Here is a 24,425-nt window from a genome sequence, read left to right on the forward strand (position 1 = left end):
CAGAAGCAAGTCAGGATACTCAGATTTCTAGACATTATTTCTACTCTGACTACTCAGGACAGATTCAACAGCAAAGGAAGAGGGCAGAAATTCCCCTGAAACACCTCCAAGCTACCTATCTAAGCAATGATTACCTTTTCCTCCCCCAGTTATCCAATACAGAAAGCCTTCACAGGGTACAGTCCAACATACTATTCCAATAAGACACCATGAGAAGGGGAAAACAGAACAACACAAGAGGTTTTAAATATCTTTATGGAACAGATCATCTTATGTACACTGACATTCATTTTACAGACCATTTAAATAGGAAGCAACATGTGCTTTATTTTAGCAAATTAAGAAGGGAAATATTAACACAGAATTCTTGTTTAGCTGGTCAATTAGTATGTGGATTCATCATACTTTTATTAAATAAAAGAGGTTGATGCAGTGACCAGGAGAATACTCATGACTAGCATTTAGCCCCACCTGAAGAGCTTGAATTAATTCATTACATTCTGACACATGTATATAAAATGAAAGAATATTTCTCAGAGGCTGCCTGCTTACATTTGTCAATATCACCGGAACAAAAAGTCTTCTCCAGGACTAAGGTAGGGATCAGCTGTATAACAACCAGGCCCTAATGTCTTTGCAAGAACTGATACAAGACCTGTAGTAGTTTAGAAATAGCAATACACTGACTTGCTTTCTACCTGTAATAAAGTAACAGGGGAAGGGAAAAACAGCCAATGCAAAGTGTGGATTCTAATCACTGCTGCCTGTAAAAGAAAGCAAGAGGACAAGGGAACCCGATGACCTAGGTGGGGGATGTTTTGTGGGGGACCATGTGCAATTTTGCTCCTTCACTGATACTTACAAGAATCTCTGTAGAAGTGATATTCTTCTTCAGAAGGTTGCTTTACGCAAGGCTACAGGAGAAGAATTTTTTGCCATGAAGAGGGCTATTGACAGACTGCACCTTTTAGAAAAGGATGCACTTCACGACGTATCTAGCACAGAGATGGCTCACTGAGTGGATGGACATGTTAAGTAATGCCCGTGCCTGCTGTGTGGAAAGCCAGCTCTATGAAGGCTCAGCATAGCAAACTGCTTCATTTTAACCTGGGAGTACAATTTTTATTTTAAATTGCCACTGGGTTTGGTTCCAAATTATAATGCAAGTTTTAATTCTGTAAATAGGGCCTGAAGAGTCTGAATAAGCTCCCTGCGCTAAGAAACCTCAACATTTCACATGGGGTTCTGTGTCTGTTAATGCAAAAGCATTTGCTTTTGTTATCACTTCTTAAGACAACAGATTTCTCACAGCTTGATGATGGCTGGTGCCTACATGGTTCATGGTGCCTCTGGGTGGGGTTCCCACTGTGCTGCTAAATAACATTCTTTCATCTCCAAGGCCCAAAGCCGGAAGATCTGCCCAGTCTGGGGAGATGACCTGCTGCTCCTTCCCAGTGTCTAGTTTCCAGTAGAACGCTTACCTGGAGATAAAAATATAGGAAAAGGGTTGTTCATGATTTAGTGAGCTTAAATTAAAGTCTCCAATTTTCAAAATCTGGAAACTGACACACATTTGTGAAAAAACAAATTATTCTTTGCTGAGGGAAAGGAGACAAAACATAGTGAAGCTCTGGACCCTTGGCACCCTGGAAACCTCAGCCTGTACAGTTGGGTACATAGGCTCCAAGCATTATTACCATTTGCACTACCTCATCACTACAATAGTGTTTAATTTGGATCCCCAAAGATTATTCTGCATTATGGATTTCTGTCTAACATGCTCAGCTTCCAAGTAAAAGAAGAAGTCTCTTCTCTGCAACAGCCTATCTAGGCTCTAAAAGTCAGCTAGGCTTCTTCCAATGCACACACCTCTTCAGTGCTAACAGTTCTGCAGTCCCAATCCTGCCAGTCACTTTGAATAGGCTTGCATGTCACTGACAAACTTGGAAAGCTGGATCTATTTCTGCCTGTATACCACGGCATTCAACTTGTTTTGAGCTGGTCAGCAGACCTCACTGAATACATCCAGGGGACAATGGTAATGAGCACCTGGTGATGATGGTTGCTTTTCAGAGCAGAGCCATACAAACCTATACCATCTTTCCTTAGTTAGCAGCTACAGTGCAACTCAATCCTACAATGCCGAGGCTGACTGTTGCTCTCAGAAGTAAAATATGAGGACTAGAACTTTAACACTAATGGCTGGAAGGCCTGAGGCTAAGTTGAAGGCAATACAATTCCTTTGCTTCCTCACCCACCCACCTTCCAAGATAAAATATATTTTCTGCTCAAACAGGAGGAAAGAACAGTCAGTAAAATATAAGAGGTTTCCTACCTCAGATAGGGTATCAGGAGCTAAACATTTTCTTAAGTTTGGTAAGGAATCCCTCGTTCTCCCCTGCCTCCGCCTCAGGCCTATCCTTGCCTGCTTCAGTGCTATCCGTGGCCCTGCCACCTAGACACAAAACAGCAAAAGGCTTACGCACTTCAAACTGTCAGCTACCATACACCTTGGAAAAGGATCGAGCAGCCTAGCCACAGTTTACTCGGGGAACATGTGGCTTTGGGAATGAACCAGTATGCCCAGTCCTTTGCAATGTTCATGTACAGACAGCTCTGCTAAAACCTGCTGCTGTACATAAACCGTCACTTGAGAGTCCCCCTTCACATCTCTTGGTAGTAAGCTTGGGAGAAAGCAGTAAGAACTAACACTGCCATTTCCCCCTGCAATGCAAGATGTAGGAAGTCCCAGCTCCAGAAGCAAAAGGAAAGAGCATTCACTCAGTACACCACTGGGCGTGTCTACATGAGATGCTATGTCACCACAGCCACGAACTACATTGCCATAGCTCATTGCTACAGTGACATATCATCAGCAGGCACAAACTGTGACACCAATGCTACTACGCAGTAGCATTGGAAACAACCCATGCAGTGCCAGGATGGCACAGTAACAGCGTTACTGTGCAGTCTGGTACACATGTAGACGTATCCACTGACACCTTTGCCATTTCCCAGCCCACCAATACTCAAGCATTCCAGGTTTAAGATTCAAGTTTCACATGTGAACAGCTCAGTATCTTGCATGCAGATTTATTAGCTAATTCAGTTTGCAGTAACAGGGAACAGACTGTGTGTACCAGGGAACAGGCACCACTGCATCACAAACAAGCAATCCTCAGCACGCAAGCCACATCCAATACAGAGCATCAGTGCTCCAATGGACTGCTTTCAACTGTACCTGAACGCTGATGCATAAAAACACCCAGCTCTCTTGGAAGGATACTCTAAAAATGCATTGGAGAATGGTCTCTCCTCTAGCCACTTGTTATTAGTCTGCACCCCACAGAATTTGCACCCTGCTGTTTTCCAGACTTTATCTTGCTGGACATTTTCTTCAGGAAAGTAAAGTCAGGCACAACTGATATTGTTACAGGCCTGCCCAGCGTAATAGGATTACCACCAGTCCTCCCCTGCCCCCCTATAAATCTTGTTGCAAAAAACTGGCATAGATTTCTGTGAAACAAAAACATCTTTCATCTCTTACATATGCCACAATGAGGAGAAAAGCCATTAGCAGGGTGACATATAAAGTACAGCTGGCACCCAACATAGCGCCTGCTTAAATGAAAGGAGTTCCTCATACTACGAGGCTCATGTTTTAGGTGCACGGGTGTCACAAGAGATTTCCAGTGAGAACCAAAGCCTAGTCTGTGGTCTAAGGTTCTACCAGCAGAACTTGGAGCATGTTCACATACCACATCCTTCTCTGGCAGCAGAACCCTCCTCTCTGCCAGAGGAACTGTCACCTCTGGTTCTGCCACCACCAAACAGCTGGCAGCTATGTACACACCTTGCACCTTTAGCTGGCAGCCACAAACCATGCAGTACCTAATGCTTGCTCCAGAGTGCATTGCATATGCTACCGCTGCAGCTGCTGAGTGAAGCACAGAAACACCAGAAGTGCTCAGGGTTTTATGAACTACAGCAGATTGGCAGTGGTGACTGCTCCCAGAATTTCCTGCTCCCAAATCATGTAAGTGTAAGAACAGCCCAAGATAGGCCTGTGTGCTCTGCATACCAGCTGGTCCCACGTGCCCTCACAAGAAAGTAGGCACACTAACTTGACACTAGGTGATATTGGTATACTCCATGCTTAAGCATTTCCCTGTTCCCATGAGATAACAGCCCTGACGGACAGGGAAGAACAGTGCAGGGGGGGTCAGGTGGAGGATGGGGCCAGGCAGGGCAGGGATGGGGGGAAGGAAAGGCCTCAGAGGATAGGGCTGGGTGGAGCACGGATGAGGGGGTGGGGGGACTGGGGAAGCAGGCAGAGCCAGCAGGGGTCCACCCCACGGTTCCTTCCTCCAGCCCCCTGACCCCTTACCAGCCACTGGAGCCCAGATTCAGTTCCCTACTACCACACTGCATAGGGAGGCAGCGTGCTTCACCACCAGGGTGAGGGGCCAACCATAAAGACACTCTGGCAGCCAGAGCATCTCTGTGAAGGACTCAGCTTCCGACTGCCTCAGGGCATGGTTCGGGACCATGCCCTGCCTCGCATTTTTTGTCTGTGGGTTTTTTTTAACCCTAGATATCCAGGGGTCTAATTTTACCTCCACACTGCAAATTTGCCTTGTGCCTGCCCTGCAAACATATTTGCGTTCCTGCACATGCTTCTTGCAGCATCTCAAAGGAGTTTGCAACTCCGCAAGGGGCATGTGCGGGCTCATTGGGACATGCCCTTAGTGTCCCAATTGTGAGTAAAATCCCAGATTTTACAGTTTTTCCTTTTTTCTAGGAAGATTCACACTTAAATGCTTACCTATTCTGAAAAAAGAAAGTTCCGGGGTCCCATTATTGTAAGAACTGCACAAACTCAAGCAATATTGATGGACAAACAGTCTATACTACCTTTTGATATATTGAATTTCCATCAGTTAGGCTGCAATTCTTCAGTCAGTCTTCCTCTATCAGGGTTTGCACTGTGAGCTCAATAGGACTTGTGCTCCTAAATCTCACCCATCTGTGTCTAAACACAGGCTTAAAGGTATAACTTCAGGATCCAATTTTTAAAAAATCTGTCCTCTAAAAAGAGTTAGTGAACTTTAATATATTAAAAATCTAATTTTTTGTTGTTAATGCAACCATTTTATTCTGCAGACAAAGATTCCATATCACTTATTCACATCCTTCATTTTAAGCTACAAACAGCCAACCTAGGCTAATAGAACTACTTGTGTGACTAAGGTTATAAACTTGCTTAAGTGGTTAGAAGATCAGAGCTTTAACTTTTAAATGTGTCATTTTGGAGGGCAGTTTTGTAAAAAACTGAAATGAGATATCTATCAGTAGTGGCATTTAAAATTAATATTTATATTTCAACTGATTACACATTTTAATCTAACACTGAAGTAACAGTAACATTTTAAAATTAAGTTCACAAAGCTTCAGTGTGATATAAAATCACTCCACCCTGCTAAACAGGGCAGTGTCTGCTCCAACATACACCAAGTAATGTTTTTTTCCAGGATTTCTCAAAGTGCTAAAAACAACTTTATAGTTTGAGAACTTCCATTGTGAGCTGTTAAAGTCAGTGACAAAATTTCTTTTGAGTTCAATGGAAAAAGAAGCAAGCCCTGTATTACTACCTAAGAGGCAGCATTGCAGTACAACAGTAAACTGGAAGGTTGCAAGTTTCCAATAGTAGGTAGAAAAATTAAAAACAAAACAAAACACTTTGTGACAGAACTTTCTGTAAAAGCCCTTTTAACACTGTCAGTTTTAGAGGTATTTGTTACTAATTTAATACTTGGTAGCCTCAGGCAATAAGATGAAGAAGGTTTAAATGGATATACCCTGTCCAAAAGTCACCAGGAATCCCACCCCTTCCCTCAAACATTCCACATCTCTCCAGCCAGTCAGCCATGGAAACAGCAATGTACACCACTCAGCTTACCAGTAGCTGTATTTGTGACTCCATTCACTGTCCCTTCCACATCTGTCTCATCCTCAGCATAGCTCAACATTAAGGCTCGCTGGCGATTTGTCAGCCTCCTGCAAGTCAGAACAAAGAACCGCTACCATGAGTCACCATTCAGTGTATCTATGACTATCTTTGCAACCTAACCTGAACTTCCCACAAAGCAGCACAAACTAACGTTAGGTCTGTGCTAACAGCAGCTGCCCCCTGAGATATTCAGGGAAAGCCAACAACCATCTTAAAAGAGCTCTGCTAACAAAGAACTTCAGTGTGGCAAGAAAGATAGTAAATCACCATATGTCATCCAATTGCAAGTGGCTAAATGAAATACCTTAGTGTTGAAAAGACTAATCAATCCAGAAGCTATACTTGAATATCAAATTAGCAGAGAAGCACTTGAGAACTGGAGCTCCTTCTGAATGTGTGACAGTTACATAGGAGATTTATGAAAACTGGTTATTATGGGATGGGGTAGTTAATTGATATCAACAATCATGAGGATTATATCTTTTGATATTTAAAGTAATCTCTACACCTACCCCAAAGGGGAAGAAAAAAGGAGATGCATTTTCTGTTTGGTATCAAAAACTTCTACTGCCTTCTGGATATCAAACTCCAAAGCAACATGTCCAACACATTCTTGGCTGACAAAAGTCCTATGTATTGCACTGAACTGATTTAAAAAACCTCCCACTACTTCAAAGCACACGTACAGCAAAAATATAGGCGATTAGAGGAAACCTGAAAACCAGGGGTAAGAAAAAAAATAAGAAAATCCAGTCTAATTTGTAAGACTGCATGTGGACCACACAATTCCAGGGAGGCTGTTGCATCTTTCAGATCCTACTCATCACACAGGACACAGTAACATGCACCAGATTAATAAGTGAATCTTTCAGATGACATTAATGTTCACTCAGAGCATCCAGCTTGCTGGATAGAAGACCTTAATGCATAACAAGTTGAAACATTGTAATTGTAATAAACCAAAACAGGTATTAACAGGGCTAATACAGTAAATCTAAACCCTGTAGCTTTGTAGCTGATACAGTCTTCCTATGCAATAAGAGATAAAGGAAATAGATATAGATTTATTCACTTATTACACTGTCTAGGGAATTCTCAAAACACACACCATAAAGCAGTACAAAACTATCACTGAAAATGCCTCCAGGCAACATGTATTGCGTAGTAACCTGGCGGGTTTCTATGAAATCCTAATAATCCTTCTACATACTTAGGCACTCTGATCTTTATGTGAATGTAGTGGTCTCCATAACCATAACTGTTAAGCCGAGGAATGCCTTTCTCATTCATTCGAATCTTCTGATGTGGCTGTATACCAGGGGGTATCTGTGAATAAAAAGACTTCCTAAGTTTATTCTTGTTCTGCAAAAACAAGATGTACACATGTAAATCTATAAATTAATCAAGCTCTTTTGCCAACAATCTGTGAAGAAACAAAGGAAAAACTTGTTTCTATGTTTAGATACCTGGAGGCTCTGAGATCCCACTCAACAGCAAAGAATAGTCATTCAATACAAAAAAATGGAATTGAACAATCTACTGTTAGGTGCAATTCAGTAAATCTAGTACACAAGCTAGTACCAGTCCTTGAAGAAGGATAGTCTATAGTTCTTGTAACAGAAGAGGATTGTATTCCCATGCCCTCTACTAACTCCCTGTGACAACATGTGCAAACAATCTCTGAACCTCACTTTTGAGAAGCAAGAGCCTTGAATAAATAAAGCTATACAATACAAAATGTATAAGTGACCATCCTTGTATATAAGCAGGAAGCCAGAGCTTTCAGAAAAGCTAGGGGGAAGATAGCTGTGCCCAGGAGAATCTTAAATACTCAGCAAAAAACAAGACTCTCCCCAGCTATGGATCAACCCAGCTCTAAGTGCTAGATCTTCCCAGAAGTACTTTTTCTTTTCATGAGCTTGTAGAGCCCTTCTTCTGAGCTACTGTGCAGGGACTAAGAAAAGTAAACAAAACCAAATACAATCCTTGCATGCCGATTGCCAGATTATAAGCAGCCCATCTTGGTATTAGCAGCTTTGGGGAATTTGCTCTTTTTTTTTAAACAAACAAGAATAAATAAAAGATGACCTCTTGCTGTTTCAAAATCAGGTAACCCACACTTCTACCCACTGGTACCACATACCGTGATATTGATGGTCTCATAAAGGCCCTGACATCTTGCAGTACCTCCAAGAACAGCCTGTGCTACTGAGATAAAGAGGTCTGAGTGGATATCTGCTCCCTCTCTCCTGAATACAGGACTTCTTTGAACCTAAAAGCAAACATTAACTATTCATTTAACTCTTGAACAGTGTGTAAAAAGCACGCATTATTCCTCAACAAGATTATTTTGCTGTAAGCAGGTATCAATAACTTGGGAAAAATTCCAGAATTTCCCATCTGAACCCAGTGTTACTCTAGAACAGGGGTGCTTAGCCCCTGACCTGCAGGGCTACCCATGGGTTCAGAAATTTGTAGCTGGGGAACAACAGCACCATTCCCTGGTTGCCAAGTTTCCAAACCCACAGGGAGTTTGGGCTCTATGCACTGGATTGGGTGTCTGATCCAGTGTGCAGGGGAAACAGTGGGAGGGCCTTAGGACCCAATCCCAGCACACAAGGAAGAGGGGATGACATCCAGGCTTGGGCATGGGAGGGGGGCAATACCAGGCCCCCAGGGCCCAATCCACATGTACAGGGCAGGGAGGAAGTGATACTGGGTCCCAGGGCCAAAAGAATGAACAGCACTACCCTAGAACCCTCCTCTCAAAGCACAGCAGTGCATTTCTTCTAGGCTAAAATACATTTCACCATGCTATGGGAAAGGTGTTCTACCGTCTCTGAAAAATGGAAGGAATAAAGCCATTTCAGTTTGTCACAAGATTCCTCTTAACCCAGGGGTGTCAAACTGACTTGGCCCTACAGGGACCAGAACCACATTGCAGGGCTTCTCAGGGGCTAGATCCAGATCTAGACCCACATCTGACAGCAGAGCAAGCAGCATCAGGGAGTCATGGTGGGGGAAGGGGTCAATGCTGCTGTTGCTTGCTCATTCCACCACCAAAACATCCCCAGCAAGGCTCTGTACCCTGGACTTCAGTGGAAGTCCCACTCCTGCTCACTTCACGCCCGAATTTATGGAGCCCTGTGGGGTCAGATGACATGGCCCAGTGGGCTGGATCTGACCCATGAACCACATCTTTGACATCCCAGTCTTAATCCAATTTTACACTGAAAGGAATTTGCCAGTGGTTTAAATACCCCCTAGACTGAAGAGGATCCAACAGAAGACGAGCAGTTTACAATGAAGCAGCATACATACCCTGAAAGTAACAAATATTTCTTTCTTTCCCACAGGCATTCGAACAGTCTGGCCATCTTCCACACCTGCCATCGGAACAAGGACATGTAAAGGACAGTATTAGAATGAATGGTATTCATCTCACCTCCTGCCTTCTTATTCAAACCAATGCCTCCACTCCCACAACTCCTTGAGGGGCTATCACCACAGCACAGCTTCTATCCATCAAATCTCAGCTAAAGATCTACCGTGGTAATTCTCTGCACAAGAAGCTGTGATACCACTGTTGGATACGCAGTCAAAAGATGGGATACCCGAAGAACACTAACAGCACCACTATACCAGCTCATAGATTCAATTCATATTGAATTCTTTTGCATTTGTCTAAGGGCTGGCGACTGGTAATGAACCAAGGAATAGTGATGTATCCACATGTATCCAAACACTCTAGCAAAGGTAAAGACTATGCAAGCTGCTGCCCAGCCAATGTGATCTCTCTAAAGGTGAAAGGGGAAATTAGTTTCATCACTCATTCAACTTCTACCAAGACTACCAAGTTGGAAGGAGTTTTCTGTGACCCAGGATAAGACAACTAAAGAGACTGAGATGCCCCCAAATCTCACTGCATATCAGTTTGGCTTAAACACGTAAGTGAATTAGGCACTTTTGAAAATTTTGCCCATAGGCACACATCTGGAAGGTATTAGAGTGAAATCAATTAGACAAATATTTGACAGGGACAGCTTAGCCAAGTTTGATCCTGTATTGAGCACAGAGTTAAACTAGACAAACTTCTGAGATCCCTTCCAACCCTACTTTTCTATGAGTCTATGGATTTGTGGTTTTCATAAAGGTGCCTAGCAATGCACTGGTAACTTTTTTTTTTGTTAGTTACCGTAGATATGAAACTATCCATATTCATCTAGACATTCTTGCTGCAGATCCATATCTTTTATATTTTTCTGTCTTGCCTTTAAATGTGCAGATAACAGACACATTCCCTATATAAGCTTAGGCAATCTTCACAAGAAGAAATAACTGCAACTCCTCTGTAATAGGCAAGTTATGTAGCATAGGCTGTATGCCAAAACAGACACTGACCTGCTGGCACAGGAACCATCAGAGTCTTCTTCTGCTTGGTTTGTCCTGTGCCTCTACACATTACACAGGGCGTTATCACAATGGAACCGCGACCACCACATCGCCGACATGTAGAACGCATCACAAAAGGGCCTGTATTTACTGTTTCCTAGAAAAGAAGGAAACAGACAGATTAAACGAATCTTTTCCTAGTATTCAGCAGGGATCCTGGTTTCCCGATTAAAATAAATACATAAATGAATTGCAAATAGTTGTATAACCCTCCCATCCCCCCCAATGAAAGCCCCATCCCCCAGCCCTGCTGGTGCCCCTCACTCCTTTTCCACAGCCCCCCTGGCCCTGCTGGTGTCCCACAACACCCCATACACAGCTCCTGCTCTCCCAGACCTTCCAGAGGGGGCTGCCAGCTGCCAGGGCTATGGGGCCAGGCACCCGGGTCCACAGCCCCCTGCCTCTGGCAGGAGGCAGCTCCTGCAGTGGATCGGAGCCCAGCTCCCCCACTGCTGCCTGTCCACTATAGGCTTGGGCAGGGGGAGCGAGGGGGTGTTTCCTGCTGTGGCACGCACTTGTGGGGGGTTGGGGGAACCATGCTCCCCACATCTGTGCGTGGGGCAAGGATTGTGCGCTACCCACAGCTGAGGGCTCCCGCCCTGCTGCAGCGGGCAGGGCGGAGCTTGCAGTGGCAGACAGCTTTCTGCCTGGCTCCACTGTTCCCTGCCACAGTGGGTCTCACACGCTGAGTTGCAGCCTCAAGTGGGCAGCACACACACAGCCCCTGCAACACACAAATCTGGGGGGTGCAGGTCGCCTTTGCCCCCAGGCAGTGCATGCAGCAGTAGGGAGCCAGCCCCCCTGCCCAACGGATGAGCCGCATGCAGCCCTGTCCCGCTCCCTGCCAGGGCCCTAGGGCCGCACATTGCGGCCGTGGGCCCCAAGCCCCAGGCACTGCCCAGCTGGGCAGCAGCCCCAGCCCCAGCCCCTGCCCTACCCAACTCCCTCGCTCCCTCCCTCTGGGGGCCTCAATCCCCCAGAAGCTGCAGAATCTTCTTCATTGGGGGTTTTTAAGAAGCTGGTAGGTTATGGTCAGTGATGATTTAGAAAGAATGTTCCTACATTTATGAAGGGGGTTGGGCCAGCTGACTCAAGGTCCTTCCAACCCTGGGGATTCTAAATGGCAAAACCAATCCCTGTTAACTCACTGGTCTAACCCATGTATAGTAGGTAGATGGATTCTTTCTACTGTAGACTAATAGTAACAATGCTAGGCAAAAATGTGGCCCGAAGAGATATATTAGGTGTCTGCTCCTTCAGGCAATTCCAAACAGCCTTTTTTTCCTCGATTACCAGCAGGAAGAAAGTTTGATATCGGAACAGAAATTGTCAGAAGAAAACCTTAAAAAGAGATCAGGGAGAGAAGTCTTTCTAATAAGAAAGCCTGGATTCTCCACTGCTTTGCAGTTTCTAAAGAGTGCCAAAAGGTGGCTGTAAAATTTTGCCATTCTGATTTTATAGCCCATTAGATTATGCACAAGAAAAATAGCTTTTGCCTTTTCCCAGTACTTCTGCAAATTCGATAACCTACTCAGTCACTATCCGCAAGTTCCAAAACTTCTTTCACTCCAGCATACTCACTACAAGACCCTAAAAAGTTTTCCTTGAAAGAATTCAGCTACAGGAACTAGGATGTTAATGGGTATATCAATGGTGAGTCTAAACAAAGCTGCTATGAACCAAGCAGTGCAAATCTATCACACACAGCCTTCAAAAATCTGTAATACTACAATGATGTATATAACTCTAGCAAAGCCCCAAGTATCATTTAATCAGAGCCAGGGACAGCTATCATATAAGAATAAACAAACAATATCTACTAACATAAAGAAGCATTGCTTGAACCCAGTTCTTCAAACAAAATGACTCAGCAGAAAAAACCACTGCAGTCAAAGTCTTTCAAAAGCATAAGGTTTATAAAAACAGTAGTAAAATGGATAGCCTTCAAAAACAGGTTGGATTAAAAAACCCAACCATTTAAAAATAAAATTAAAAAAAAGATATTTTGGATTTAAATTAGATTTTTTTGATTGAATGGGGTTTTTTTATTTTTCTGTTAAGATTAAAAAAACTAAATGAACCTATATAAAGATGGTTCTAATTTAAGATACGTTAAAGCTGAAAGTTATCATCATGGAATAGGGATTATAAATTCTAATTATATACTAACTGAAAAAATATATTCTTGTAACCTTTTTAGAAAAGTTTTATAAATAGGTCCCAACAGGCCATGGACTATATTAGGGGCCCAATCTTATGGGGTTCCCCAAGGCTCCTCTAGTAAAGATTAAAGACAAATACTCTACCTAATGGGACTCTGTGATCAGTCTAGAAAATCCTGTGGGGCATCCCTGTAATGCTTAGTTTCAGTTCTCAAACTGTGTATTTGTGTCTCTAGAGATAACATCCTTGTTAACAGCATATATGGAATGAGAGGTAACAGACCTGATTACCTACCCATCAGCCCTCTTGTGTCTCTGCAAGTTTGTGTACACAGTTAAACCCTTACCTCTCTCTAAATGTGCAAAGTTTCAAGAAGTTAAATTAAAAGAGTTGCTGGGGGTGGAGTAGAAATGGGCAAAGAGGAGGAGTCTGGAGATAAATGCAAGGAGGGAGGAGCAGTAGAACAAGAGAAGTATTTTGAACAGAATATTCCAGAAGTCTTGAGGGATAAGTTTCTTAGTATAGCCTCTCCACTGATTTGAGATCTAGTGAGGGAATAGTATGGCAGAGAAGGAAATCTATCATGGCAGCAGGCTTGCCAGGCTGTAAGAGAGACCCTGTTTGGGAATATTTTAATTAAAAATAAAACAGGCATGAGTACAAAATGCAAACTTTCTTTTCCAGTGTAAATAAACAGGAAGAGGAAAGTGAAGACTGAGTTTGCTGCATAACCCAGTATTTTAAAATTTCTCATCCTGACCTGGCTGAAATAATCTATTTAATTTTCGTTAAAAACACATTTCACTAACATAGTTAAAAATTCAAAAATACAGATGCTTGTTTTTTTTAAATAATCATGCATTTGTTGTTGAAGAAAAATATACACAATACGTAAGTTTGTTTTAGGTAAGTAAAACAATTTAAGCGTCTGTTGTTTTTAGTGACAGTTGTTGTTGACCACCTAATACAGCGTGGGAAAAACATCCCCAAATATCCACGATTAATCTAGTGAATTGGAGATAGAGTTCACTTCCCAATGACTTCACAAGTATCTGCTTCAGATTAACTTTGGTAAATAAAATAACGAAATCATAATTCAGTTTTCCAATGTAACTATAAAATTAATCTGAAAAAATATCAAAATAAATCAGCTTTAAAATGTACAGTGTGTATCTTCTAAAAATGAAAACTGAGTTATTCTCCGAGTTGTGAATAATGAGTATTAATGCACGTTTTGTAGAAAACAATGATTAAATTGAGGCTTCCTGACCAGTGATTTAGATTGTGATTTAAATCATAATTTAAAATCAATTTGATTTAAATCAAATCCACCCTGTTCTCAAATGCCCCCAGGTTAGGGTTCAAGCCTTCCCTATGGTTCCTAGTGAAAAGCTCGGCTTTTCGGAAAGCAGGCATTTTCCTCCTTCCCCAGTTTTCCAGGCAGCCAATACTAGACCAAACATCCTTATGCTAAGGACAGAAAACTAACCAATACCTTGTCACATAGTAATTTTGAGTTTTGGAGAAAAGCAAGAATTTGTTAGGAACTTTTATCTTTAGGGCAATGACTAGTTTTAGCACATCAGCAGAGAATGAAACCTGTTACCATTTCACAAAGAATAACAATACAGGTTCATAATTAGGTGCCAGCTGTGTTCCTAGAGGACTAATGCACAGCAGACATCATGCTAATTGGTCAGCTTGTCACTAGACTTAGAAAAAAAGGTCGCAATCTAAACTATTCTCTTATTCCTGAAGTTAACCAGTCAAGGGCTGAAGCACATACAAACACACAGTATACAGAAGGCCTTCAATGACTGTAAGTTGCATCCATTCATCGGATGAGATGATTCTGTCCTCAATACCCTCTTTTCACAGAATATATTTAGAAGCCCTTAAATGGAGTAGAGTCTAAATAAAATAATTCACAAATAAAGTGGTCTCATGATAGTTCCTGTCACTTCCCACATATTGGAAAAAATATACGAAGGCCTTCATATTTTGGTCCATTTCATAGCATTTCACTTATAAGCAATTTAAGAAGTTGAATGCTAGACCATTAGGAAAACAAATTACACTAGCTAGCTATTCTGGACAGTAATAGTTTTTGTACCACAGTTATTTTAATGAAAGTTAATATATTCTAAATAAAAAGTATTATAGGATAAATGCATTTACAGGGCATATTAAAAAGTTAAAGCCTCCTTTACTGAACTTGTTGCAATCTGGATATCCTGATGCTTTAGGAAAGCTAAGCTAACAGAGTATGAATAAGACCTTAGCAACACAAATGAACATTTAAAGAAGATCTGTTATCTGGGGTAACATTTTTAAACAGCACTTACCATGCCAGTGCCACTGCAATAATGACAGGACTGTATTTTGGTACCAGGTTCATGCCCCCTGCCTTCACACCTCTGACAAGAGTCGTTAATATTCACCACAATCTCCTTGTTAACACCTTTTGCTGCTTGATTGAATGTCAATTCCATGATATACTAATCTCAAAGAAAATAGCAAAATTAAAGTTCTAACACATATGCTGAGAAGTAATCAGTAATCATTTTTAGACCCAAGAGTCATTTCAAAACATAATCAAAACACCATTTAACATGCTTAAAGAAAGTAGTACAGAAAGGGAACACACATGACTATCTACAGGCAAAACTGTTCACATTGGGAGGCTGGGGAGGCATAAAAAGGAGGAAGCTTATTAAACCTGTTTAAAGAGCAGTCAAATTGTAGAAAATATATTAAAGGGAAGAAAAGCCTAAACATAGAAGGAATCCAAACTTTGAGCACCACTGTCCTAAGGGCATAAATTTCCCTGGTCCCACACAGGCTAGATGAGCTGCATGGATCCAACAAGCTAGATCCTGCATGTGGGTTCAGCATGTTGGAACAGCCCTAGAAGCCAGATCTGATGCACCAGATCCAGCTACAGCACAACCTTATGCAGCAGTGTGATGAAGTGCAGAAGGCCATATTATCCAGACTGGATATATTCCCCACAGGTCTGGAAATTTGGCAGCAGGAAAGCAGACAGTGTCAACTGGTGCAGCTCTGGGAGCAATTAACACTTCTACTGCTCCCCTGAGACCAAATTTCCGGACCTGTAAATGAGATAGCTCTGTGGGTCAGAATTTAAGCACCATGGCCTTAAGAGAAAACCACGATACTTGTATAACAACTGTATACTTGTAGTGTGTACCATACTTTCAAGTGACTGGGTAGTGAGTGAAGGCTTCTAAGGCCAAAGGTGGCATGCACTGTATCTTGATGGACCTATTACTTAGCAATGAGAGAAATCAGCAGAAAGACAGAGATACCTAGCATATTGTACTTCCTGTAGCAGCAAAAAAACTGCTTACAGCTTCAGAATGTAAAAAAAGTAATTTCTGGTTATTAAGCCAGATGCACCAATATTTATGTGCAGTACTGACAGCAAAGCATGTGCTCGCTACACCTTTTCCTCCAAGAGACTAACTGGTTGCTTTTCAGGGTTAAATGTTTCATACTAAACAAAGACAAAAAGGATTTGTCTCAGCACAAATTCAAGTACCAAAAGTGGCACCAATTATGTAGTTACCTCAAAAGCCAGTGGAAGGAAGCCTTATTTCACAGCTTTTAAAGTTAAAGCACAGCATAAAGCAAACACCAATAGAAATTAGAGATCAACTTGAGCAAACAAAGTAGGGCAGCTGTTTGAACAGAACTAGAAGACATCAGAATTAGTGTTTGATAGCACTGACTGGTGTAAATATCCTTGCAGAAAACCCCAAATGCACCATTTCTCTGGGCCAGTCTCCTTACTGAGCTACCTCACCACAGGCAGCAGAAAGGCAGTGCTAACAGGGCTTAGCCCCCCCAAACACAGGGCAGTGGTACAGCCACAAGGCAGACCAACCAAGGGCTTCCAGCAGCTGCAGCAAAGGTGGGGAGGAAGTGGGGCTTGGGCTGCTGCAGGCACTGCACAGCCAGCAGGGTGTAGGACTGAGCTATGAGCAGCTCATCTGGGGGACATGCCTTCCGGGTTGTAGCAGCAGTAGTCATGGAGGGGTGTGTGCCCCAAAATCTGTGCAAGGCAGGGCAAGCTGCTGCTGCAAGCTGGGGCCAGGGCTATGGCACTGGGAGGGGCTTACGGGGGGGTGCAGCCACCCCAAAATTTGCCATAGCCCACCCAACCCCCCTCCCAGCATCACCTCCGTCCACCCTGAGTGAAGCCCAGCTCCCGCCACCAGAAAAAGCCCAGCACTGCACTGGCCCCAGCCTGCAGTGGCAACTTGCCCTGCCCTGTGCAGATCTGGAGGCACACCCCCCCCATGTCTCCTGGGATATGTGCAGCAGCAGGAGCTGCCACCCCCTCCCCGCACCTTCCAGACAAGCCATGGCTTCATCCCACGTCCCACCCCAACTCAGGGCAGGGCGGGGGTCCTAGGCCACCAGCCTGGTAGTGCAGCCAAGGCTGGCCTTGCTCTGGCCCCCAGCTCCAGGCCACCATGGGCAGTGCAGGGCTGGTGCATGGAAGCAGCCGGGACCGGTGCAGGGCTGCAGATTCAGATGCAAGGACTGCCAACACCAGGCAACAACTCCGGGCACAAGGGAAGGGGTGGCTGCAAAGGCGCAGCGGACCCCGACCCTGGCCCCAGCTCAGCTCCCTCCCAATACCTGCCTGGTCCCAGCCCCAACCCCACTCCCTCCCCATCCCCTTCCCTCTTCCGCCACAGGCTTTCCTGCCTGGGAGGCATGCACATGCTCAGGCCTCCCTCCTACCCCCCACAAAAAAATATTTCTCCCTCTGCCTGTGTACCTCATGCAGGTGTTGAAAAACAGAAGTCTCTCAATTAACAAAGATATTTTAGTCAATATCAAGAGCCAGGTCTTAGGTATATCATTTACCACTTCAGAGTTCCTGAAATAGCCTTAATCATCACCTGAATTGAATGCATGTACTTGTCATGAGCCTGACAAAAAGGTAGTCTACTGTATGCACCCATAACCCACTCTCTCAGCAGTATGATGCAAACATTTATTCCCCATACCTCCTGTGGTTGGTCAAAGACAGTCTGAAAATCTCCAAAAGCAGATCCTGAATACTCCCCAAAGATTTTCCTGAAAAGCTCTTCTGGGTCAATGGTGGGACCACTACGCCAATACTGATGTCCAGTATCCCCTGAGCCAGGGTCAAAGCCATAGGTATCATATTGTTTTCGCTTCACTTCATCACTCAACACCTATGGAGCAAGTAAATACAATACTATTAGAACACACTCCCTCAATAAAGAACTGGAGCTGCTTAGCTAATACTAGATAGAAATATTTAGAGAGAGGCTACATGGAAAAGAGGTTATATGCATTACTAGTAAGACATGCAAAATGCTGTTAAAGCCCAGTTTCAAATCCCTGCATATTATGACAGCGGAATTACTTTACCTTGTGTCATGAATAAAGATAACGCCATAGATTAAAAAGCCTTCTCAGTTTTTCTCATACACATTGGACAGCAAAGCTCAGCTGATAAGCTAAAATACTTCCTAATAACCATATTAGTTACAGGGAAGATAATCAGGTTCTCAGTTAAAAATTATTTCAAGGCAAGCACAAATGACTTACAATGACATTATATAGCGGAAAAGACTAGTGATATTGGAACTTGCAACTGAGATAAAGTAGAGGCCAGAAAACGTAAAGGCATCTGAGAAAGTTATGGTGGGGGGAGAAAAGTTCCAGCATCCCACCCTCTCAAACAGCCATTTTTTATGCCACTTACCTGTCTTTCTTCTGACCAAGAGATTATTCTAGTAATCAGTTCTTCCATGATTAACACATGTAACAGTAGCTCATTTTTACACAAAGGAATAGGAATGTATGAATGGACCAAAAATATTCCCAAAATAAACCAGTCAAGTATTATAGCTAGATGATCACTTTCCAAAAGATAGGATATTTTTGGCCCATTTGCACTCAGGTCTATAAAACAGGACTCTTACCAGTGAAATGTGCATATTTCAGTAAAATAATTGTCACTGAAATGAAAAGAAAGCATCATTTTGTCTGTAAAACTGATCTCTCCCTCACGGTACACCACTAGGCACCTATCTGGCATGTTACCTCATAGGCTGCTGCCAGCTGAGAGAATTTCTCCTTAGCTTTAGGGTCATCCTTATTTGTATCAGGGTGGTACTTCTTGGCAAGCTACACAAAAAAAGAAAAAGGCATATTTGAAATGGAAGGGAAATAAATGCACTGTCAGCACTCATATAATTCATTTTACACGCCAGAAAGTCATTAGCCAGAACGTAGCTTTCAAATCTGTATTTTACAGAGGAGACCAAATGCATATTCAGAGTAATTTACTGTACATAATATTCCCTAAAATGAGGAACATATTAAAAGAAGCATCACAAAGCTTTTCCACACTTGGGCCAGCCAATCAACACCTATCCACTGCATACAGGGCCTGGCTCACCAAGACTGTTTTTAATATGCATAATGACAAGAGCGAACTATAACTATGATCTTGCTACCAATGACTCTGAAAGCTTACTTTTAGAGGTTTTTAAGGATAAAAAAATAATTTTAAAGAATGTAAGAAGAAAGGCCACAGAAAAATACCAAAAATAAAAATCAGCATTTTACTAATATTTATGAGTGATGTGGCTTTTGCCTTCCCTGATGTACAAGATACTGGCCACTGCCCAAAATAATATATTTAACCAGGGACTATTGTGCTGAATCTATCTGATGGCACTGAACTTCCTTTAATATATCATCTGCCTCCTTCTACCATGCAAGGGAAAAAAACACTAGTATGACAGTACTTGGAAGCTTTTACTTGGGTATATTTCAGATAAAAGTAAAAAGTGGGTCATAATACACTCTCCCCAACAAAACAAAATTCAAAACAAAGTCATTCGTGAAATTAAACCATTCTCATTTTTCTTTAGCATACATGCCTGGTAATAGGCTTTCTTGATCTCCTTTTGGGTAGCAGTTCGAGGAACTCCCAGTACCTGGTAATAATCTTCTTTGGTGCGAGATGGGGCACCAGTATGAAACAAGGCATTACATATTAAAGGATAATTTTTAGTTCCTACAAAAAGCAAGACAGAAAAGAAAAAAGTCAAAACAAGACAGATTGTGAGAAACCACAGACCTTCCCCAGAACCTTTCCCAGTCCTTCATGGCCTGCTCTTGCATACAGGTTTCCCTCATTTTATGCTGTACATGTGTTCCTGGAAAATGGTGCATAACTCGAATTCGCATAAAGGGAACCCACTTTACAATGTAACAAATAGGGATACATTCCAATACCTTGACTTACTGATCATCAGACCAATTTCTACTACAAGATAATTTTGGTACTTACCAACAGCAGACAGTACACACAAGCACAGGGCATAATCATAATGGGGACGGCATCGCATAAGAGCAAATTTGTATGTACAGAACCCACGTAAAGTGAGGGAAACCTGTCGCAGACAATGAGTGAGGAGCACAGATCCACACAAGAGACCATATTTTGGTGCAGGTCACTCCCACAATGCACCACACAAAGCAGCTGACTGGGCTTCCACCACACCAATCACATAAGAATTAATTTACCCTGCATAACACATTATTGGTATAAAATGGGTCATCACATAAGAACAAATTTGCATGTACAGAACCCACATAAAGTGAGGGAAACCTGTATTAATAATCAAGACAGTTACACTGAAAAACTGCATTGTAAAAGGTAAATAAATATGAGGGGGTTTTTTAGAAACCATTTCTTAATCAAAAACAGCTTCTACTTTTTTAACTTCAATTTAACTGAAGATTGTAAAATATATTGAAGTTTAGACAGGATGCTTAAATTTGGTATGTGCAAAAACAACATTTTATTTAGAAAACATTACATATACCAGAGCTAAAATTACCAAGCTTTTAAGATAGCGATGGGTGCCAACAACCAATGCAATAATTATACGGCAAATTCTGACACAATTTAAGATTTCATTCATATAATTGTTTTTAGCAACATCCCTGTACGTGATCAGAAGTTGGCCACAGCAGATAGTAGATATGTGGTGGTGTCACAAAGAAGCTATCCTACTCTTCACAGAGCTTAAATCATGAGATACCATGAAGCAATGTTCAGTTAATTTTCTAGCATTTTGTAGTTTTAAGGCAAGACTAAAACTTGTATATCTCCTGTAACTTCACTGTTACAACTACAACTAACTTTAAAAGAGGCAAGCATTTACTCTTCCCCAGACTCTCAAAAACATGAAGAGATTTAACTGCAGCTTTAGAAACATTCTGCAGGTAAAAGCAGAGTGTCAAATAATTTCATATCTTAATTCCATTATTCTTTAGAAAATTAGATCTAAGAGATGAAATTTCCCTCCATTTTGTCAAGGCAGATCTTGCTCAATAGAGGCAGAGGTTTGCCCTGTCCTCTAAAATAAGCAAGATGAAAGCTCATTTTGATCCCGGGGGGGGGGGGGGGGGGGGGGGGGGGGGGGGCGAGGAAGGAATTGCACTGGTGGGATTAGTTTACCTGGCTCCCAGTGGCTTGACCTTGGACAGAGAAGGGCAGTTGACCCTGCTGGCCTGCAGGACTTGTGCTACACATCTTTGATTTAGCCAGCCTATAAAACAGAAGTCTGTCCCACCTTCCCTCTAACCTGGACAACACTAACTGCATCACTGGTGTCTTCAACATTAACTGCATCGGTAGGCAGCTTTGGGGTGGGCCTCACACAGGCCAAGCTCTAAAATGGGAGCATGTGACGATGAGGAACAGGGGCTTAAAGCTGATCTGGAATTTGCTGAGAGACAGCACATGGCGCCAGTCCAACAGGCTCCCGCTTATTTACTGCACTCAGGGATGGGCTTGTGCACATGAGCCCTTCCGACGCTTCCAGCCAGCGCGGGACATAGGGTGACACGGCCCCGCACCGTGCTACAGGAGAGGGCCCAGCACCCCTCCCCGGGGCAGCCTCCTCCCCCAGCTGGCAGCCGCACAGCGTCTCCGTGCCCTGCTGCCGCCGGACACCCGCACGGAGGCGGACGAAAAGGGCGGACGCTCCCCACCGCGAGCTGAGGGCCGGGCCAGGCCGCCACCCACGTGCCTCCGCGGCCATCAGGGCAGGCAGAGCCCCCGGCGCCCTCGCCCCCGACCCGCGCGACGCCTGCCCCCACCGCAGCGACGGCCTCGCGGCGCCCCCGCCCGGCCCGACGCTCACCAGCGGGGCTGACCCCGGGTTTCAATGTCAGCAGGCGGCTCCCGGCCCCCGCGCGGGCAGGAAAGGCGGCGGGGGCGGCGCTGAGCCCCCGGCTGAGCCGCAACAGCACCAGCCGCGCGGTCCTGCCAGGGCCCCGGACCCCCCCGAGGCCGGCGGCCGCCGCCGCGGCCCTCAGCCAGCGCGGGGAGCAGCCGGCCGCCATCTTGGCCCATGAGCCGCGCTGCGCCTGCGCCCCCCGGCCCGGCGCACGCGGACCAAGGCGCGGAGCACTGCGCCTGCGTGTGAGCTCTGTTCCGGTCGCGCGTGGCGAGCACTGCGCATGCCTCCTCGCCGCCGCAGAGTGGGATGGGGCGTGCCGTATGTTTTGCTGCGCCCGTCAGTTCCCTCGTGGAGAAACCGGTGCCTCCGCGACTGCTTCCGGCCCTTGATGTGCCCGGGCCGCTCCTGCCCTGAGCGTGGCGCGATGCTGCCCAGGCTGCTTGAAGATGCTGCTGTCTGTCCTGTTGTCTGCCTTCAGTTTCTGCCCGGACAAATAGACCCGGCAGATCGAGGTGGCCCGAGGCTTTCTCATCCCCGATCTCGGATTGTCACCCTTTCCCTCTTGTTGTCTGAGAGGACCTTTTGTGGCAGGCTGGAGCTGCGCTTGCTTTCTGCCCATTTACATTTTAAAACAGCAACTAGACATTTGGCTTGAGTTTTTTATGAAAATCCTTTATTTGTGGTCCATTAGTCCAGGTGCTGCCTGAAGTCCAAGGAAACAGAAGCCATTTGTAGAAGACTATGTCAGTTTAACACCAGGTGCAGAATGGGTCTGTGCTGTACAACATGCACTAACAGACCCTGCTCAGCCTGCACTTGTGCACCCAGGACACACTCAACTTTAGGAGATGCTGGAGCTCTCTCTCCCTTCTGCCTTGGCTCACCTCCCGCCCCAGGAGAAGGGTGAGGCCATTATCAAAGCACTGGAGGGACATTAAGTGCAGCTATTTGCTCTGTTCAGTCCTGGATCCAGAAGATCACATTCCAACTGGCTATATCCATTTCTGAGTCTTCACGGGCAAAACATTACAACATACAGTCTGGCTTCTTTTTTCTTTAGGTTGTAGATTTTGCTTTGTTAAGCAGTAGATGATGTTGTTTTCCATATTATGGTAGTGAAAAATCACATCATTTCTGAACCATCATGGCTATGCCATCGCTCTTACACTACCACGACATGGAAGACATTGAAATCTGCCGCTTAAAATGGAAAATCCAGAACCTAAAGAAAAAAGAAGCCAGACTACACAGCAATAATGTCTTAAGCTTACATGACTGTGACTGGCTTGTTCTGATCAGGTCTGATGAAGAATGTCTTACATTAAAAGCTTGTCTGACTCACAGCTACACAGTTGGTCCAATAAAATATATCACCCTAAGAAATTGTTGCTACTCTTAAAGAGCAGAGACTACAGAGTTAGAAATGGAGGTGGATTCATGCCAAGCACACAGCTGAGGGTAACGTACTACTTAATTAGAGAGACTACCTTTAAGTAACTGAAAAGAAGTCATGTTATGTTTCTCCCATCCCCATAGGCACACATGGGAAGTGATGATAAGTAGTTGGTGAAGAGATAAGGTATATGATATCCTAAAATCATTAAATGTGGGAAGTGTGAGAGTAGGATTTTGGGACTATCAACATCTATGTGGAGTCTCGCTTCACATGCCTAAGTGGGTGTGGGCAGTATTGAATCAACAGTATTTATGATCTGAATTCCTAAAGAGCCTTCATCAGAGAATCTCAGAGCAGTGGACATGAACTAGTTAGTTTTCTTAATATCCCAAGAAAGTGGGCATATCCCTGTTTTACAGATGGGGAAACTCAGGCACAAATCAAGCCTGATATTTTTTAAAATAACTTCATTTTTTAACAGTAACTTTGCAGCTACAGATCTTGTGGTTACCAAAAGTCATTTCCAAGTAACCAGCAAACTGCATGTCTGGTAGTTAGATGTCTAAATGCTAATTACAACAGATGCCAGGCTGAGATCCTTTTAATAGTTTAGTTCAAAGTAATACATCCCAGGTCACACAGCAAGTTGGAGCTGGAAGCAGAACTAAGGTACCTGGAATCTCCAGTGTTGTCCCTATCTGTTTCATTGTAAATTGGGTTTGCTTTATGCAAATTTGATTTATGCGCTGTTTCCTGGGAACGCATCTACTGCATAAATCGAAGGAAATCTGTATAAATACCTGCCAATATAACATCTCAGGGCAGGGAGGTTCTACTGTAAGGGTTCTCCCATAAGAAACATGGATTTTATTGCTGTCTTTTCCTTGCTTTTTTCCTTGAAGAAAGGGTGGAGGCATAGGGATTGGCTAGTTCAGAGGGTGGGGAATAGGGTAGGGGCTTCTCCCTTCTAGAGGGCACCAGCAATGATCTACTTCAGGCAAGGGCACTGGCTAACTGTAGGGCAAGGAAAGGGGCAGAGGGACTTTTCATAGATTTCATAGACATTAGGGCTGGAAGGGACCTTGGGAGATCATCGAGTCCAGCCCCCTGCCCAAAGGGCAGGAAGTCAGCT

At 43.8% G+C, this 24,425-nt stretch overlaps 1 protein-coding gene across 2 annotated transcripts; it reads right to left on the reverse strand.

Annotated features, from left to right (window-relative positions):
• Positions 1 to 236: 236 nt before the first annotated feature.
• On the reverse strand, positions 237 to 22,073 carry DNAJA3 (DnaJ heat shock protein family (Hsp40) member A3). 2 transcript variants are annotated; one of them, XM_019539999.1, is made up of 12 exons: positions 21,859 to 22,073; positions 19,582 to 19,718; positions 18,737 to 18,820; positions 17,668 to 17,859; positions 14,971 to 15,123; positions 10,412 to 10,559; positions 9,332 to 9,396; positions 8,154 to 8,282; positions 7,221 to 7,336; positions 5,960 to 6,057; positions 2,336 to 2,455; positions 237 to 1,481 (listed from the first exon to the last, which is right to left on the reverse strand). In XM_019539999.1, the coding sequence occupies exons 1-11, from the start codon at positions 22,058 to 22,060 to the stop codon at positions 2,349 to 2,351; spliced, it is 1,431 nt and encodes a 476-aa protein (XP_019395544.1). In that variant the 5' UTR covers positions 22,061 to 22,073; the 3' UTR covers positions 237 to 1,481; positions 2,336 to 2,348. The 2 variants fall into 2 exon arrangements, with proteins under 2 accessions (XP_019395544.1, XP_019395545.1); XM_019540000.1 differs by lacking the exon at positions 2,336 to 2,455.
• Between the last annotated feature and the right edge of the window lie 2,352 nt (positions 22,074 to 24,425).

This window comes from Crocodylus porosus, unplaced genomic scaffold, assembly GCF_001723895.1.
Source record: "Crocodylus porosus isolate Cpor-Errol unplaced genomic scaffold, CroPor_comp1, whole genome shotgun sequence".
Taxonomy (NCBI): domain Eukaryota; kingdom Metazoa; phylum Chordata; order Crocodylia; family Crocodylidae; genus Crocodylus; species Crocodylus porosus.

What these genes read in the sequence shown, in the direction of transcription:
- DNAJA3 (XM_019539999.1), bottom strand. Translation starts at nt 22,060, where the DNA reads ATGGCGGCCGGCTGCTCCCCGCGCTGGCTGAGGGCCGCGGCGGCGGCC. An exon ending in ATTGCAGTGGCACTGGCATG is followed by an intron (nt 10,560 to 14,970) that starts GTAAGTGCTGTT and finishes CTTCTTTTCTAG; the next exon opens with GAAACAGTAAATACAGGCCC. An exon ending in ATGAGACCATCAATATCACG is followed by an intron (nt 7,337 to 8,153) that starts GTATGTGGTACC and finishes TTTTATTCACAG; the next exon opens with ATACCCCCTGGTATACAGCC.